At 25.4% G+C, this 16751-nt stretch overlaps 1 protein-coding gene and 1 long non-coding RNA gene across 4 annotated transcripts in view; one reads left to right on the top strand and one right to left on the bottom strand.

Moving 5' to 3' along the window:
- Nucleotides 1–16751, top strand: part of LOC127287849 (uncharacterized) — a 106579-nt gene that overhangs the window by 54560 nt on the left and 35268 nt on the right. The gene's annotated exons all lie outside the window — the stretch shown is intronic.
- On the bottom strand, nt 3592–16230 carry LOC127287816 (dnaJ homolog subfamily C member 9). Of its 3 annotated transcripts, XM_051314953.1 has the most exons (4): nt 16052–16230; nt 15449–15763; nt 15212–15378; nt 3592–4010 (listed from the first exon to the last, which is right to left on the bottom strand). In XM_051314953.1, exons 1-4 carry the CDS (start codon nt 16143–16145, stop codon nt 3744–3746), a joined length of 843 nt encoding a protein of 280 aa, XP_051170910.1. In that variant the 5' UTR covers nt 16146–16230; the 3' UTR covers nt 3592–3743. The 3 variants fall into 3 exon arrangements, with proteins under 3 accessions (XP_051170910.1, XP_051170903.1, XP_051170896.1); XM_051314946.1 differs by lacking the exons at nt 15212–15378; nt 15449–15763; nt 16052–16230 and adding an exon at nt 12987–14845 and having other exon boundaries at nt 3937–4010; XM_051314939.1 differs by lacking the exons at nt 15212–15378; nt 15449–15763; nt 16052–16230 and adding an exon at nt 12991–14845 and having other exon boundaries at nt 3937–4010.

Raw genomic sequence — 16751 nt, 5'->3', positions numbered from 1 at the left:
TTCGCAATTCTAGAGAAACATATCGCTGTTCCAGATAAAGATTTTTTATCACTGAAAAAAACAATTTTATTTTATTCAATTGGTTACTTGATCGAATAAATATTTCCTTAAACCAAATAATTATTATTCGAGTCAATTAAATTTCAAATACGAAAATTATTCGTTTATTTAATTCAAATAAAAATTATTTGGTTCAAAGTAAATATTTATTTGATAATATTAGTCGAGTAACCAATTATTTTTTATATTTAAAAAAAATAATTTTTCTTTTTCAGTTTACCAAATTAAAATTCTTGATTAAAAAATGGTATATTTGTCTCTGAGCCTACTAACTCATTTATTTGTTGGAAATATATTTCATTTCATTGAAATAAAAAATTTATTTGAGCCAAAGAAAAATTTATTTCTGACAAATAAAATTTTTATTTACGCCAAATAAATAAGTTAGTAGGCTTTGAGACAAATATACGTTTATTTAATTCAAATATATTTTATTTGGTTCAAATAAATCATTTCTCTGGGTGTACATTGGAAAAAAATATTATTGAATCAAGAAAACCCATTTACTTGTTCGTATATTTAATATTTTCTTGATTCAAGAAAATTTTACAAGTTTGAAGTAAATTTTCTTCAAATAAAAAATATTATTGAATCAAGAAAATCCATTTACTTGTTCGTATTTAATATTTTCTTGATTCAAGAAAATTTTTTCAAGTTTGAAGTAAATTTTCTTGAATTAAGAAAATTATGTACCAAATACGAAAAATTAAATGATTTTCTTGAATGAATGATACTTTTTTTAGTGTACCAAACATTTATTAAAATCGAAATAATTATAAAAAAAAAAATTTTTTTTTAAAATAACAAAAGAAATTATAAATGAAAAAGTTAAAACTGAATTTTAACTAAAAAATTTGATTTGAATTTTTTAAATTAAAAAAAAAAGTAAATTTGAAGTGTAAAAATATTTGAAAGTGGAAAGTGATGATTAAGGAACAGAAAGGTTTATATAGTACTTGTTTGGAGAAATTGAAGGGCATATATATATATATATATGCTATAAGTGAATAATATACTTTAAATGTATTCACGCGTGTTATGCATAAACAGGATAAATCATTTTACATCCTATTGTACTCAATGTGTGTACTGTTTGTAAAGGGGCACTTTATTTGCCTATGTCAACATTTATTCCGTTTCTTCTCCTTCTATCTCATTTCATATGCATTTATATATATATATACACATACACGAAAGAATATAATTATAAAAATTAAAATTTTTTTTTTATTTCTATTCGTCTTCAGATTTTCTCTTTTAATTTCCCAACTTTTGCGCGCTTCTTTTTTTTTACTCTTAAATCAGTCCTTCTTCTCGGCAATATACTCTTTTTTAGAAAGGAATTTTAACTTTTCACATTATTCATCGAGCATTTATTAATACTTGTCGATCCTTATGGTTCATTATCAGAATTATTTATTTGCATATATGATTATTTATGATACGCTGTAAAATACCTCTTGTCAGCTTTAAATAATAATGCTAACAAATATATTTAATGGAGACATTGCAAATATATTTTTAAATTCACGAGTTTTTTTTTAGGTTCAATTATATTATTATTATAATATATTGAACAAATGTCATAATTCTTTTAACGAGACAAGTTTTATAATTTTAATATTGAATTCATCTAAATCGAATAATGATAAGATTTTAATTTAAAGAACGTGATTTTAACGTCCCAAGTTATTTCAAAAAAATGATAAAAATGCTAATAAAGTAATTGAATTTTATCTAAAACATTTAAAATTCAAGTTATAAATCCATATAGAAAAATGCATTCAGTAGTAAAAAAATAAATCATTTTTTAATTTTAATATATAATTAAATGAAAAATTTTAACTGTCATTTTTATAATTAATTAGTTTCCAATTATATAGTTGCGTGTTTTTTTTGAATTAAATAAGCGTATGATTCCAATTAAAAAGGTGTAATTGTTTTCTCACTTGTATCCGAGAATTATAGATTAAAGGTATAACATTACTTCAATATAACAAGTTGATTAAACGAGTTAAAATTGTTTTGCACACTGTTCCATTGTGTTTCGTTGGTTTTTTAAACTGTTCTCTAATTACATACATAATAATAGTGGTTTACAATTTGCTATATATATATATATATATAGGGTGTCGCTTGAAATTGCTTAACTATCTCGAAAAACATTTTTATATTAATTTGAATATCTCAACAAGAAAATCTTTACAAAATTCAAATGAATGAGTATAATTTTAAATTTATCTTCAAATTCAAATAATCTGATTTAAAACACTTTAGATTATTCGACATTCTCAAACACATTCCAGTCTTTCTTTTTTTTTTCTCTTTATTCCCAAAAAATGTTAATTTGGAAATTTAAAAAAAACAAACGATCGTTTTTTAAGGGTAAATTTAAAAAAAAAATTTCAATAAGAGAAAAAAATTTTACTTTCTAAATTTCCCTAATTTTTTTTTTTTTAAACTTATTTTTCAAGCTGCGCTTTAAATGGTAAAGTAAAATGTAAACTTTTTTTTTCGATTAACTTTTATTTAATATGGCAGAACTTTTTATAAAATATGAAAAAAATTTTCAAATTTTTTTGAAAATTTGTAAATTCTCACCTGGTGAGAATACAATAAACGAATTTCTTATTTCACAATCAAGAGCTGCTGACCTGGTAACTGAAACAAGTTAAATATTTCGAAAATTTATTCTTAGACACTAATTCACTAAAATGCTTTAACAATTTAAATCCGTTTTTCATTTATAATTAAATATTCAGAAATAAAAAATAAATAAAAAAAAAAAATTATAATTACTGTGTGAAAATAAACGCAACCCGACTTACAGCAATGTATTAAACAAGCATCTTCAAAGATAACTTTATCATTAATATTCTTAAAATCTGCACAAGAAAAACAAAAACATATACACAATTTAAATATTTTTTCAATTAGTACAATGCAATTAAATTTCAAAAAATCAGTTACTAATTTAAATTCGTTAAAAATTTTCATATCAATAATTGTAAAAAAAATGTTTTGCATAAAAAAAAATTTTTAATTTTATTTAAAAAAATATTTATTTTACCGAGCGGGTTGCTAATACATTAATTTAACTTCAAAGAAGTTTTCTATTTTGATAGAGGTCGATAAAACAGTTTTTAGCGTTTTATAATTTCAGTGGTAAATTACAAACAAAAATGATTTGAACACAAGAATTTAAAAGGAAAAAAAAAAGACTGCCATAAAAAAAACGTAAAAATGTCAATAAATTATAATACTTGTATTTTTTTTAGCATATAAATAAAAAGCCGAGTTTTAAATATTTATGCGTTACCACATTCTAAACTGATATTGTCTTATATTCAACACAAAAGAATTTTTAACAAATATTTCGAAATATTTCTATAATAATTATTTTCTTTTTGAATATATTTTCATCTTTAAAGGAATGGTATTTATTTACATTTGACGAAATGTGAAACTTAAAAAGACAGACAAAAATATTTGCAAAAAAAAAAAAAAGAAAAAAAAAAAAAACTAAACGCATTTAATGGTAAAGTTTATATAATATATCGTTAAACAATACTTGAGTTAGAAATATAACTTATAAAAGTGCCAAATTTACTAATAAACAATAACTTAAGTGAAAAAAGCGTTGGATTCTTGAAATTTTTTTTTTTTTCTACTATTATTCCAAATTATGTTTTCTTCTTAGTTTTTCTTGTGCTCTTAGAGGGCGATTTAGCTGGGCTTTTCGAAGCTGTCCTTTTTGATGATTTTTTATTAGCCTTTGTCGAATATTTTTCAATTAGAGAATCGAAAAAATTTTCAGCTTGAGCGCTACGATCTTTATTACGATTTTGAATTGCAAGCACTAAATTGTCCATTGAATTATTTTTTTCATCATCCTTTTCCAATTGTAACATTTTATCCAATCTTTCCGATTCTTTTGCTTCCTTGGCCCACTAAAAAATAAAAAAACAAAATTCAATTTTAAAATTATTTATAAAAATTAGTAAAATTTTTTTTTTTCAAAAATAAAAATCTAGAAAACCTTTTTGAAAAACAAATAAATAAATTCATGACATAGTTATACAAACAAGAGACTTTTTTTTAACTTTTTATGACGTCAGACAATCTTTAATTTTTTTTTTTTTCAACGAAAATAGTTTGTTTTGGAATTAATGGAAAAATTATTAAAATATATAAAGGAAGTATTTTACTTCAAGGATCTAATAATTATATGTTATAAAAAATGTTTTATTATGGAATAATAAAAAATGTTTTATTTATTGTATAATAAAATAAATTAGAAAAATATGCTATTCTTGAAAATTTACCATGTGCTCACACTTGATATTATCGTATGTACATGCAGGCAAATATTTCTAAGAGGATCAAATTAAATTTATTATTTATAGACTTAAAGTTAAAATTATAACACGACAGGTCATCGATTTGTTCTGTTGTCTATACCGGATATTTTCACTGCGTTGATTCGCAGCAGGAAAGATAAAAGATGACAGATGTAAATGTAAATGTTTGCAATGATTTTTGTTATTTATAGAAAACCTTAAATTTCCTCTTTGAAAAGCGATCCATTGCTTAATTTTAACTTTGATATAAAATCTTCTTATTGCAGAAAATCTCTTTACTGCGGTTTTTATATTATTTCCACAAGCATTCTAAGAATATTTAAACTTCAACAAAATTAAAATCAACCACCCATAAATAAATAATTAATTATAAAATTGTGAAAATAATTTATTTGATTCAAATAATCGAACTATTATCAAATAAATGTTTATTTGTATTACTGTTAAATAATTAATATTTTTAATTTTTAATTTAATAATCGAGAAATTATTATTTAATATACAGTTTATTTAATTCTAGAAAATTATTTGTAAATATTTATTGGATAATAGTAAAGTGATAAATTATATTTGAATGAAATAAATTTCTCTTTCAGTGTAACAAATTGAAAATTGGCTATTGAGAAAATAAGTCAAGAAATCAAAATGGAAATGGGTCGTGGTCGAAGTTAACAACATCCTTAAATGTTAAGTTTTCAGATTATTGGTAATTTTACTATCACACATTTTACAAGTAACGTTCTTTTGCACAATAATAATTGAAAAGCGGAAACATTATATCTTCATATATATATATTTTGCAATCTAGCAGAGCAAAAGGATCGAGTATTTAATCCTTAAAAATTTTTCTCAAGGATTTATAAAATTGTATATAATAGAAACATATTTAGAATATTATATATGTAATATAAGAACATTAATAATGGGAATTATTATTACAAACTGTAAATTAACATTTATTATATCAACTCAGCATAACGTGATTATGAAGTAGGGCATAATTCAGGGTATATATATATATATATATATATATATATATATATTATAATAAACGTTCGAAGAATATATATGACGCAAAAAACTATGTCAATGTTAATCCTCAGCATCCATTTTATAATTATCACTTAGAGTATATGAATTCTTTATAAAATGTTTACTATGCAAAGCACGTAGCAATATATATATATATATATATATATATATATAAAAAATAAAATTCGCTGCGAAATCATATTTCTTTCCTGGTATAAAAAAACACTTCAATTTTTTTGCGAAAAAAAAAAATTTATCAACAAAAGAATTTTTTTAAAGATTTATTTATACTTTAGTTACGGTTAGTTGAAGCCGATCAAGATTTTATATTGACATTGACACTTATGTTATTCAAAATGTTACGCATCATAAAATTTGCCTAGTGAAGAAAAAAATTTATTTGATTTAAAAAATCGATTACTTGACTAATTATCAAATAAATATATTTATTTGATTCAAATGATTTTTTTTTTTTTTATTAAAATTAAATGAATCAATAATTTTTTTTGAAACAAAAATTATTTAATACAATTAAATATTACACTGAAAAAAAAATTTATCTGATTCAAATACCGGTGTATTTGGTTATTATCAAATAAATATTTACTTGAATCAAATATTTCTTATTTGAATCAAATAAATGGTATTTGCTTCAAATACTGAAATATTTGATTCAAATACTATATATATTTGATTCAAATAAGAAATATTTGATTCAAGTAAATATTTATTTGATAATAACCAAATACACCGGTATTTGAATCAAATAAATTTTCTTTTCAGTGCACTGAGAAAAATATACTATTGATTTAAGAAGCTGAAGTACGCAACGTTTATGATAAACGATTTTAAAGAATTAATTTTTTAAATTGAAAAATTCTATAATTTTTCGCCTAAAAAATATTTCTTGTACACAGAAAATTAAAAGGCATTAAAATAAGCTGCAACGCTTATTATTTTAATCCAATTTTGCTTATTTTAATACCAAAATGGATTAAAATAAGCAAAATTGAATTAAAATAATAAGCGTTGCAGCTTATTTTAATGCCTTTTAATTTTCTGTGTAGTTTTCATTAATTAACAAATTATAAAAAAAATATTTTTTCGGCAAAACATTATAGAATTTTTTCATTTTAAAAAATTATTTCTTTAAAAATCGTTTATCATATAAACGTTGCGTATACTTCAGCCTCGTATTGATTTAACAGATTTTCTATTCATTCAAAAGCATATATATATGCTAGAAAAATTTTTTAAATTATAGATTCTATAGCATATATATGCTTTTGAATAAATAAATTTTTATTTCTGACAAATAAAATTTGTATTTACGCCAAATAAATAATTTAGTAGGCTCTGAGACAAATATACGTTTATTTAATTTAAATATATTTTATTTGGTTCAAATAAATTATTTCCCTGGGTGTACCTTTGGCAGAAATGCTATTGATGCAATAGCATATTTTTCTCAGTATATATACATAAAAAATATAAATTTATTTTATGAAACACTCGAAATTATTATTTAATCGAATTTTCTTTTCTATGGAATTTTTATACAGGAGGAGAAATAAAATTCAATTCAGGGGAAAATTAAAATGAGTTTTTTTTTTTAATTAAAAACTTTTAATGAATTTTCAAATTCTGCGTGTCTAGACAGTGGATTAAAATTCGTTTAAATGAACTTATTCACAAAATAAAGAGTTTACGGTATTTAGAGAGAGAGAGCCATAAAGTCTATTCCGAGATGACGATGAAGTCATCTTGTTACTATTGTTTTCATAAGTGTTATGAAGTAAACTGAAGGCCAGAGTGTACAAAATGAAAAAGAAAAATGCGTCCCAAATAGCGAATTGCTTCATATGTCGTACATGACCTGCTCCAAAAATCATAGCTACGCAAATTCCGGTATTTATAAATTCTGGCAACTCTTACCTATTTGCTGATCTAATGTTAGAGGCAAAGAATTACACAACGGGTATATATACGGAGAATTCGATTGGCGAGACAGGATGGTGTCAGTGACTGACACTCTTAAGAAAAATAAGGAAGCGTCATAGTCAAAAATGATCTCGGTCAATTTCATTTCAGTTGAAAATTATTATTACGTCAACTCTATATAGCAATATTCTCGAAGTCAATGATTCCAGTGTCTCACAAAGTAATTGCGTGGGCACTATATGAACAACCAATAAACCATTTCATCTTGCGAAAATCAAGATGAATTATTACAACGCAACAATTTTTTTTATTTTTAGAAATCCATTTTCAGAAATTAGTAATGTGCGATTTAATTAAAAAAAATATTAATCTCACATCAAGAGTTTCGTCATTTTTTAAATAGAATAAAAATTTTTTCAAAAAAGAAACCTTGTGTTATTAAGTCATATATGTATGAACGCATTTCATGTTTTGTGACGCGTGAAATATTTAATAATTTGCATTTTAAATGTAAATTTTTATTATTTTAAAGGAGAACTGTTAACCTTGTTTTTTTCGCGTTTTTTACATAAAAATTCTGAAGGTTTGAGTCTTTGAGTAAATCACTAATGAAAAAAAAAAATCCCTGTCCATATTTGGTGCCGAAGAGACAAAAGTGGGATCATATCTGGTGTGTTTTATACACGCATGAATATCCATCTCAAAGGAGAAACGGCGATATTGCTTGGAAATATATAAACGTTCACCCATTTACGATTGACAGCGTATGGAATATATAATTTTATTTATAACATTTATATGTGACGCGGAAAAAGTTAGAATTATCTTCTAACCGTAGGAGAGACTCCAAGGACATATGTCCAATGTATATAATTTTTGCAGAACATTACAAAAAAATATGAAAACGCAAAAAAAAATAAAAAATAATTTTTCAATAATAATTTTGAAAAAATTATGGATGAAATGGAAAAATATTCGCGTTCTAAATACCGCGTATGTTATGACATAAGTTTTGATATATAGTATGAGCTGTTTCATTCCTCCATAGAAGAACGATACATAGTGAATATAAAGACAGAAATTCCAACTCATCATATTCACCACTGTAATACGTAGATTTACCGTACATCCTGCAATTACTTTTAACCTTTTCTCACATGACAATCAAAAGTAAACATTATCAAACAATCATATATTTAATAACATTACTCAAAATGTCAACTTTAAAATCGCGATATTTTTTACAAAGAGAATTTTGGTGATTTTATTTTTGTATTTAATTCCTCCACTTTGGCAAAATTAAAATTTCTCTCTCTCTCTAATTAATATTTACACTCAGAGAAATGGTATATTTGTCTCCGAGCCTACAAACTCATTTATTTGTTGCAAATATATTTTATTTCATTGAAATAAAAAATTTATTTGCGAGGCAAAGAAAAATTTATTTCTGACAAATAAAACTTTTATTTACGCCAAATAAATAAGTTAGTATAGGCTCTGAGACAAATATACGTTTATTTAACTCAAATATATTTTATTTGGTTCAAATAAATCATTTCTCTGCGTGTATAGATAATTGAAAATGCAATTTCGAAAGTTAAAAAAAAAATGAATTTAAAAATTAAAAATTCTCGAGCAGTTACGTCATATTACTGTAAGACCTTTTATAAAGTCTAGTTATAATGATTATCGAGCAAGCATATCATAACTCGGATTGTTTCTAATTCATCGCAACCGGCTTTATAAAGTACCCTCAACTCAAATAAGCAAAAAGCACGCGAACATCTGCAACGCGTTGTCGCGTCCCAGATAGCACGTGTTCTCTTCAATTACTTGCAGTGTGTCTTGTTTCGCGACTGTGACATTGAGGAGTCGCGGGTATACTCAACACACAGATTTGGCCATGAGCCTGAAAATCCGGAAGATGAAAATTATAATAATGAAAAATCACGCAAAATCTAAAATATAAAAGCTCGCACACAATTTGTTGATAAAAACCTCTCATCATTATGGTATTTAGAGCAAATTCTAAACTGCATTTGATTGAATATAAGCCTTAATGCTGAGAGGTGTATGCGTTGTATTAAGAACGAACATTTATCGAGATAAAGATAAACCTTGCTGCTCATTACAATAGTTCCGTTCAATGAGTGCTAGAGAGGAAGTCAAGGATACATAATATGCCTAGAGAGAAAAAAAAAAATCTTGAAGGCGTATCTTCGTCTCGGGTGCAAGTTTCGCTTGCGAAATCATTAAATTAATATTCATCTTAAAATTCGAATTTCTAAATATCTTATTTTTTGATAATAGAGGTGAATTTAAAAAAAAATAATTCAAATAATCGTTTACTATTATCAAATATAAATTATAATTCGATTGAATTTAATGGTATATTTGTTTCAAATATACAAATTATTGATTCAAATACAAATTATTCGCACTTTTAAAAATTGTGCTTTAACTTTTTCAGGGTTAACAAGGATTGAGAAAAAAATTCCCTGACTCCTCCCAGACATTTTTTTATTTTTCCCTGACTTTTTACACTGAAAAAAAAATTTATTTGATCCAAATACCAGTGTATTTGGTTATTATCAAATAAATATTTACTTGAATCAAATATTTCTTATTTGAATCAAATAAATGGTATTTGCTTCAAATACTGAAATATTTGATTCAAATATTATATATTTGATTCAAATATTATATATTTGATTCAAATATTATATATTTGATTCAAATAAGAAATATTTTATTCAAGTAAATATTTATTTGATAATAACCAAATACACCGGAATTTGAATGAAATAAATTTTTTTTTCAGTGTAATAACTTTATTTCTGCTTTCTTTGGACAAAAATATGGTTATTGACATATTTAACAATAAATTAATTTCTAATGGTAGTAACAAATGGTAATAAAAACCATTCAAATTGTTTTAGATTAAAAAATTTTTAAATTCACAAAAAAAATTTTAATTTTTGTAGAAATTTACAGAAATTTCCCTGATTTTGAATGAAATTTTCTAAAATTCCCCTGAAATTTCCCTGCGACCAACAAAATTCCCTGATTTTTCCCTGACTTTCCTGACCGTTAGACACCCTGCTTTTTATTAAAAAGATTGAAATACAGTAAAACCCCGTTTATCCGAGGTCTCGCTTTATCCGAGGTGGTGTCTCAGTAGGAAATTCTGCATTATCCGAGTCTAGTCCGCGTCATCCGAGTTATTTTTAATTTTAGTTTTTTATAAATATGAGTTTATTTTTAATAAATTCAAATTGTTTAAATTATTATTATTATTATTATTATTATTATTAATTATTAATTATTAATTACTATTAATATTATTTTCCCGTTTGCATTAAATAATAATTTTTTAAACAATAATAATGTTAAATTGTAATAAATATTTAACAATTCGGATTATCCGAGTTTTCGCCTTATCCGAGGTAGGTCCGGTCCACATTAGCTCGGATAATCGGAGTCCTACTGTAATATATTTTCAATCTCGAAAAGTGTAAATGTTTGCATCTCATATATTGGTTGGACAAAAAAACTTTAAGCCAAATGAAATAAAAACATTCGCACTTTTCGAGATTAAAAAAAAACATATAATTTCAGTCTTTTTAGTGTAAAGTTGAAGCCCAATTTTTAACAGTGCGGTTTGAAATAATAATTATAATAGTCGATTGAACCAAATAATTTTTTTTAAAATTAAATTTAACAAATTCAGTCAAAATTTGCAATAAAAAATTGAAATTCGTGGAACAATTTTTGTAATTCAGAGATATTTGTGTACTTTCAAATAAAATGTGTGTTTTTCTCTTTCTCTCTCTCTCGCGAAATTCATGGTTTTCTGGACAGTCATCTGGCATCGCGAACTTGACTGTGTGGTCTCGTTTTTGAGCCTTTATATTTATAGTTACTGCGATGAGTGAAGAATTTTGAGAAAACATTAATTCACACCAAGTGTTGCCAAATGAGAATAGTCCTTATATAATTATTATTATTACGCCGATGTGGTGCGGCATTTCTAATTATTCCATTACCACTCCCGATGGAAGACGCGACCCTCGTTGTTCATTAATTTCAATTTAGTGGGACTCGTAACAACACGATACTGACACCTCCTTTGTAAAATTCGAGAAAAAATTTTCCATAATAAAATAATAACAAAATAATAATAAAATAATATTAAAATAATAAAATAGTAATAAAATAATAATAATAAAAAATTACTATAATAAAATTGACAAATTCTTCATCGGGTTTTATTTAACTAATTAAAATTAATTAGAAATTAAATACCCGATTATTCAAATTCTTAATTAATTGACAATTGACATTTTTCAATTAGTAATAATTTCAATAAAAACATAAATAAAAATGTTTTTTTCAAATAACTCAACAACTAAAATAAAGTGGAGATCAAGTTTTGCGATTATAATCAGAATAAGCTAAATTTAAGTCATGACAATTAGAGTAGACAATGTATAGTTACAGTCATCAATAAAAATTCTCTTAAAATTTTATTTCTTTATATTAAAAATATTTTTTTTGAAACTGTAAAAATATAAAAAATAATTAATATTTGAAAAAAAAAAAATTTTCTCGTCACATTTAAATTATAAATTTTATTTCTTCTGTGTGTTCTTGTTGTTTACATTGCATGCATTATTCATTCGCACAATGACTTTTGCTCAGCATCAATCGAATCGAATAAGATTCATCTCACGTCGAAGGTCTGTGCAATGACTAGAAGTTAGTAAAGAACATAAGAGTGCGTTCTACACAACAATACTTTTATAGATCGTTATGTTAAGAGAGGGCACTGCTCTTTTCAGTATTACTTTTTTTTGCCGGGACGAGAATTTTTTTTTTTAGTTCCAATTTTCAAAATTTTTATTTTAATTTCATTTCTAATAGAAATATTTAATACTTTATTTATTATTACTATTATTATTATTATTATTATTTATTTATTATTATTATTTTATTTATTATTTTATTTAATAAAAAAATATAATTTAATAAAATTCCTAATATAAAAATTCGCTTTTGTATATTTTTTAAAAGTCTAAAAATTAGATTTTTCTAAAATATACATGCGCCCCTTTATATATGGTTAATGTATTTCATTTAAAGAGAGACGTCAAATATAATTGGAAATAGTTAAAAAGTGATATAATACATTCACAACTCGTGTAGATAAACACTGTATAAAATGTTCAGATGCCTTTTAGACAGGTCAATACTTTGTTTAGACGTAACAAAGCTTGAAGGATTTCAATTTGGACACTGTCCAAATTTTATTAAAATTCTCTGAATTTTTTCTTTGAAAAAATAACGGATTTTTCTTTACAATAAATATACATAGCGTAAAAAAAAATTATTGTCGTTAAATATTTAAATGTTATTCAATTATAATTATCCAATTATAATTATTCAATTAATTGAAAAAAATATAAATAAACGAAATTTTAATAATTGAATAAAAATAAGAAGAAGAATTAATTTAATAATAAATTAATAAAAATTATTAATTTATTTATTAATAAATATAATTTATTAATAAGAAAAAAATTTGTGATATACCTACAAATTAAAATGCATGGGTCCCTCAGCTATTTGAAATATTCTCGTCCGAGGATAAAAAAATTCTAACAATTCTTCAATTTTTAGAAGGTCACGAAATGCATGCATAATTTTTTTTTCTCTCACAAATTTATGCCCTCTAAATGGTTAATTGCTTTCATTAGATGTGTCGTTAAAATTAACGTGTGTTATTGTTATAGTTAATAGTCACAAAGAATCATAAAAAGTTTCACTATAAATGCCCGCACAGGTTTATTATGACAATGTCATCCTATGGTCAATCGATTCTTCAAATCACATCAGAAAATTATGCTAAATCACTCACGATGTTGAAATTTTGTTTTTTTTTCTTTTGCTAATCTTCTTTTTTTTAAATTGTTAAAAAATTGTCGAATTTGTCTGTTTCTCTATAAACGATCAATGAAGAAAGTTTTAGAAACAAATAGAAGAATCGCGAGAAAAATAATTTCTCTCTTGAAATAGATAATTGATGATGAATTTTCACAATCTGGTAATGGTTTCTCGGTTTCCAAACGCTCTAAATTAGAAACTGTTGATGTCTCATCAGTTTGACGATAGTTATCGACTTCCTGGGATATTGTAACACGAGGAACATATTCTGGTTGTTGATAAACACCTTTGGAATTTGTCGAATGAATTGTTTCAGTTGGAACAAATGGCGGTGATGTTATTTCTTCGGGACGTGTTCTTGGATAATGTTCAGTGGGCCAGTATCTTGGTGTTTGTGTTGTCATCCAATTTCGATCCATGGAAGGTGTGTGAGTTTCATGAAAATGATGATCGCCACTTCGAGAAAGAAACATATCCTCGCGAGCAATATCAGATTCAGTGGTGGTGGTGGTAGGTCGCGATTGAGTCCAAGTGATTATGGGTCGATGAGTTGATGTATAAGTGGTCCATTGAGTTTCAATATCAGGTCTTCTGGTGTCTGTTATTCTTTCACGATAAACAGGTGTCGTGGTGATTGGATAGGGTCTCGTTGATCTCCAATCTTGTTGATCGTTTCGACTAGCTGGAATTAGATCGTGAATTATTTCCTTCCAAGATTCGTCTTCCTGAAAAGTGACATTACGATCCTCGAGGAATTTTGTCACAGCATTTGGACACTGGAAATTTGGATTGTCGTTTAAAAATATTCTCTTTAGATTTCCCATTTGAGACATTGCGTCTAAATTAAGACACTTGAGTCGATTACCAGAAAGTCGTAGGTCAGTAACTTCGCCAAGATATTGAAAAGCGTCGTCTTCAATTTCTTCAATTTGATTGTAAGTCAGATCCAAGTAGTTGAGATCTCGTAGACCCTCTATCCAAGAAGCTTTCACCGAAGATAGTCGATTATTGTCTAAACTCAATTGCTGAAGATATGTCATACTACCAAAAGCATTTGGTTCAATTTCCGATATCTCGCATTCCGAACACTTGAGAACCAATAAAGATTCGCTGAATCGAGAAAATGTATGAGGAGTGATGATGGGAATTCGCATTCTTGATATTTTGAGTCGTTCAACTCCTTCTGGAATACCATTCAAATCGGTGACGTAACCACCATTACATGAGTATTCCATCAAATCTCTTGTATCCACATGAAAACATGCTCCTGTCGCGTAATTAAATACAAGAGGAAGAATAAAAAGAATCATTCGAGCCATTTTTTTTTTTTCAAAAACTCTTTTTTTTCTAATCTTTCGATTTGTTTAATTCCTTTTTGCAAGTGAATAAATTTCACATGATTAGAAATAAGGGAAAAAATAATTTAAATACTACTGGATCATAAAATAAAAAATGATAAATAAATCAATCGAGAGCTACCCGCATAGGACTGAACTCTGTTCTAGCGTTACTGAGATATTTATTTACTGCTTCATCCCCTCCCGCCCTACTTCCACCTTCTGACTCTCCCTCTCTTTCTCTATCGTTTGAATCTATCTTTTATTCTCCTCCTACTGCATTTCTGATCATCAAGAGGTACTATTAGTAAAAATAGAGAAGCTGGAAAATAGCACTATTAGTAGACGTATATACTTGTTCAAACTGACGGAAGTTACATATTTGTTGATCACGATTGAAATAGAAACCTATCACGACATTACTCATATTATCGTGTATACCTTATAAGATTTTCAAATTAAAACTCATTTTCTATGAGACAAAATTTTAATAGATGTCGAAAAAATTTAATTAAAAATTTTCGTTTTTAAACTTACCTTTCGCTGACGTCTTTGCTTTTTCTTTTCATCTTCCTGAAAGAATTCTTTGTATTCTGGTACTTCTTTTTGAGCGATAAGATTTTGAATAATATCGTGAAGACGAGGTTCTTCTTCACAATTTGTAAAAGGAACGGCTTCAAGAATATAGTCCATGTTACCTTTGCCTAAAAATTTTAGAAAATTAAAATAAAATAGATTATGTTTTGACACAAATACGTGAAAATAAAATCTTACTATCCATATAAGCTCTCTTTAAATCCTTTATCTCAGCTTCTGAGCCCTTATAAGTTATTTCATAATCCTTGATATCTTTGACGGTAATTGGTTTAAAAAGTGAACGCCAATAGTCTGCCCAATTACGCATGACAAATTCATCACTCTCTTCATCAAATTGTCCTGTTTCATCGTAAATTTTACGTTTGTCATTATCGCTGAGAATTGAATGAATTCTACCAAGAACTTTAAATTTTTCTGTAGCTTCAATTTTTACAGATTCCTCAACACGATCAGGATGTACGAGTAATGATAGTTTGTGATACGCTTTCTTAACTGTAAAAATTAATAAATATTTTCATAACATTTCTAAATTGAATTCAAATAATTGGATATGACCTTCAAAAAATAAATATAATTTATAAAAATAGTAGACAAGAATACTAGTTTGAACATGTATAAATAAAAACTAAGTACTAAATACATAAAAATCAAATATTCAATATTGAAGAACGTATTCATGATTTTTTAATTATTTCTAAGTAACAAATTGATATAAAGAAATGTAAACTAATTATTTATTATAAACATGAAGAGGTTATGTTTGAAGTGAAATTTATTTACCTTGCTTTTCATTTGCTGTTTTAGGTATTTTCAATACTTCATAAAACTCACGAGCACCAAAGTACTTCTCGCATAAATCTAAGAGACTTGCCATTTTCCAATTGTAAGTAAAAAACTATAAATTTTCAATTTACTGACGCTAATGAAACAAATTGCCATTGACAGAAACAATTGTTACACACTTAGATTGGCGGCAAAAATTCTCTCTATATCTGTTGGTAAACCTTAGAATCTTTCTTACCAACGAAAATTTAAATTTTTCGCGGGAAATAAAAATTAATTAATTCAAATAAATTTGAAATTATAAAAAATTTAGTAAAATTTTGAAATTGTATTTTTTTTTTTTTTTATAAAAATATTTTTTCAATTATTAATTTCAAGGAACATGCCAAGGAAGAAAGAAAAATTATTTTAATAAATTTAGTGTTTTTTTTGTATTCAAAAAGAAAATATACATGACAGATTTAGTAATTCCCGATACATTAATTAAGAAATTAAACTTAATTGTTATCGTTAATAATAAGGAAGGTGACCCACACCCAATAAATCAAGGCTTTTTTTTTAAAAAAAAAAAATCCTTTTTGTGGCTATCTACTATTTACAATATTTATCATTTAAAACGTTAAACGTTTTTAATGTCAATTATTTTCCCATTATACTTTAAACTAGTATTAAATTTGGTTTTAGAGGGTATAAAGAG

The sequence above is a fragment of the Leptopilina boulardi genome, unplaced genomic scaffold (genome assembly GCF_019393585.1).
Source record: "Leptopilina boulardi isolate dan_hultmark-lab unplaced genomic scaffold, ZJU_Lbou_2.1 LbouV2_123, whole genome shotgun sequence".
Lineage (NCBI taxonomy): Eukaryota > Metazoa > Arthropoda > Insecta > Hymenoptera > Figitidae > Leptopilina > Leptopilina boulardi.
Note: the sequence above shows the minus strand (reverse complement) of the source record. Positions and strands in the feature narration are given on the sequence as shown.

Bases quoted from the DNA above. Each gene is read 5' to 3' on its own strand.
- LOC127287816 (XM_051314946.1), bottom strand. From the start codon at position 14,656: ATGGCTCGAATGATTCTTTTTATTCTTCCTCTTGTATTTAATTACGCG.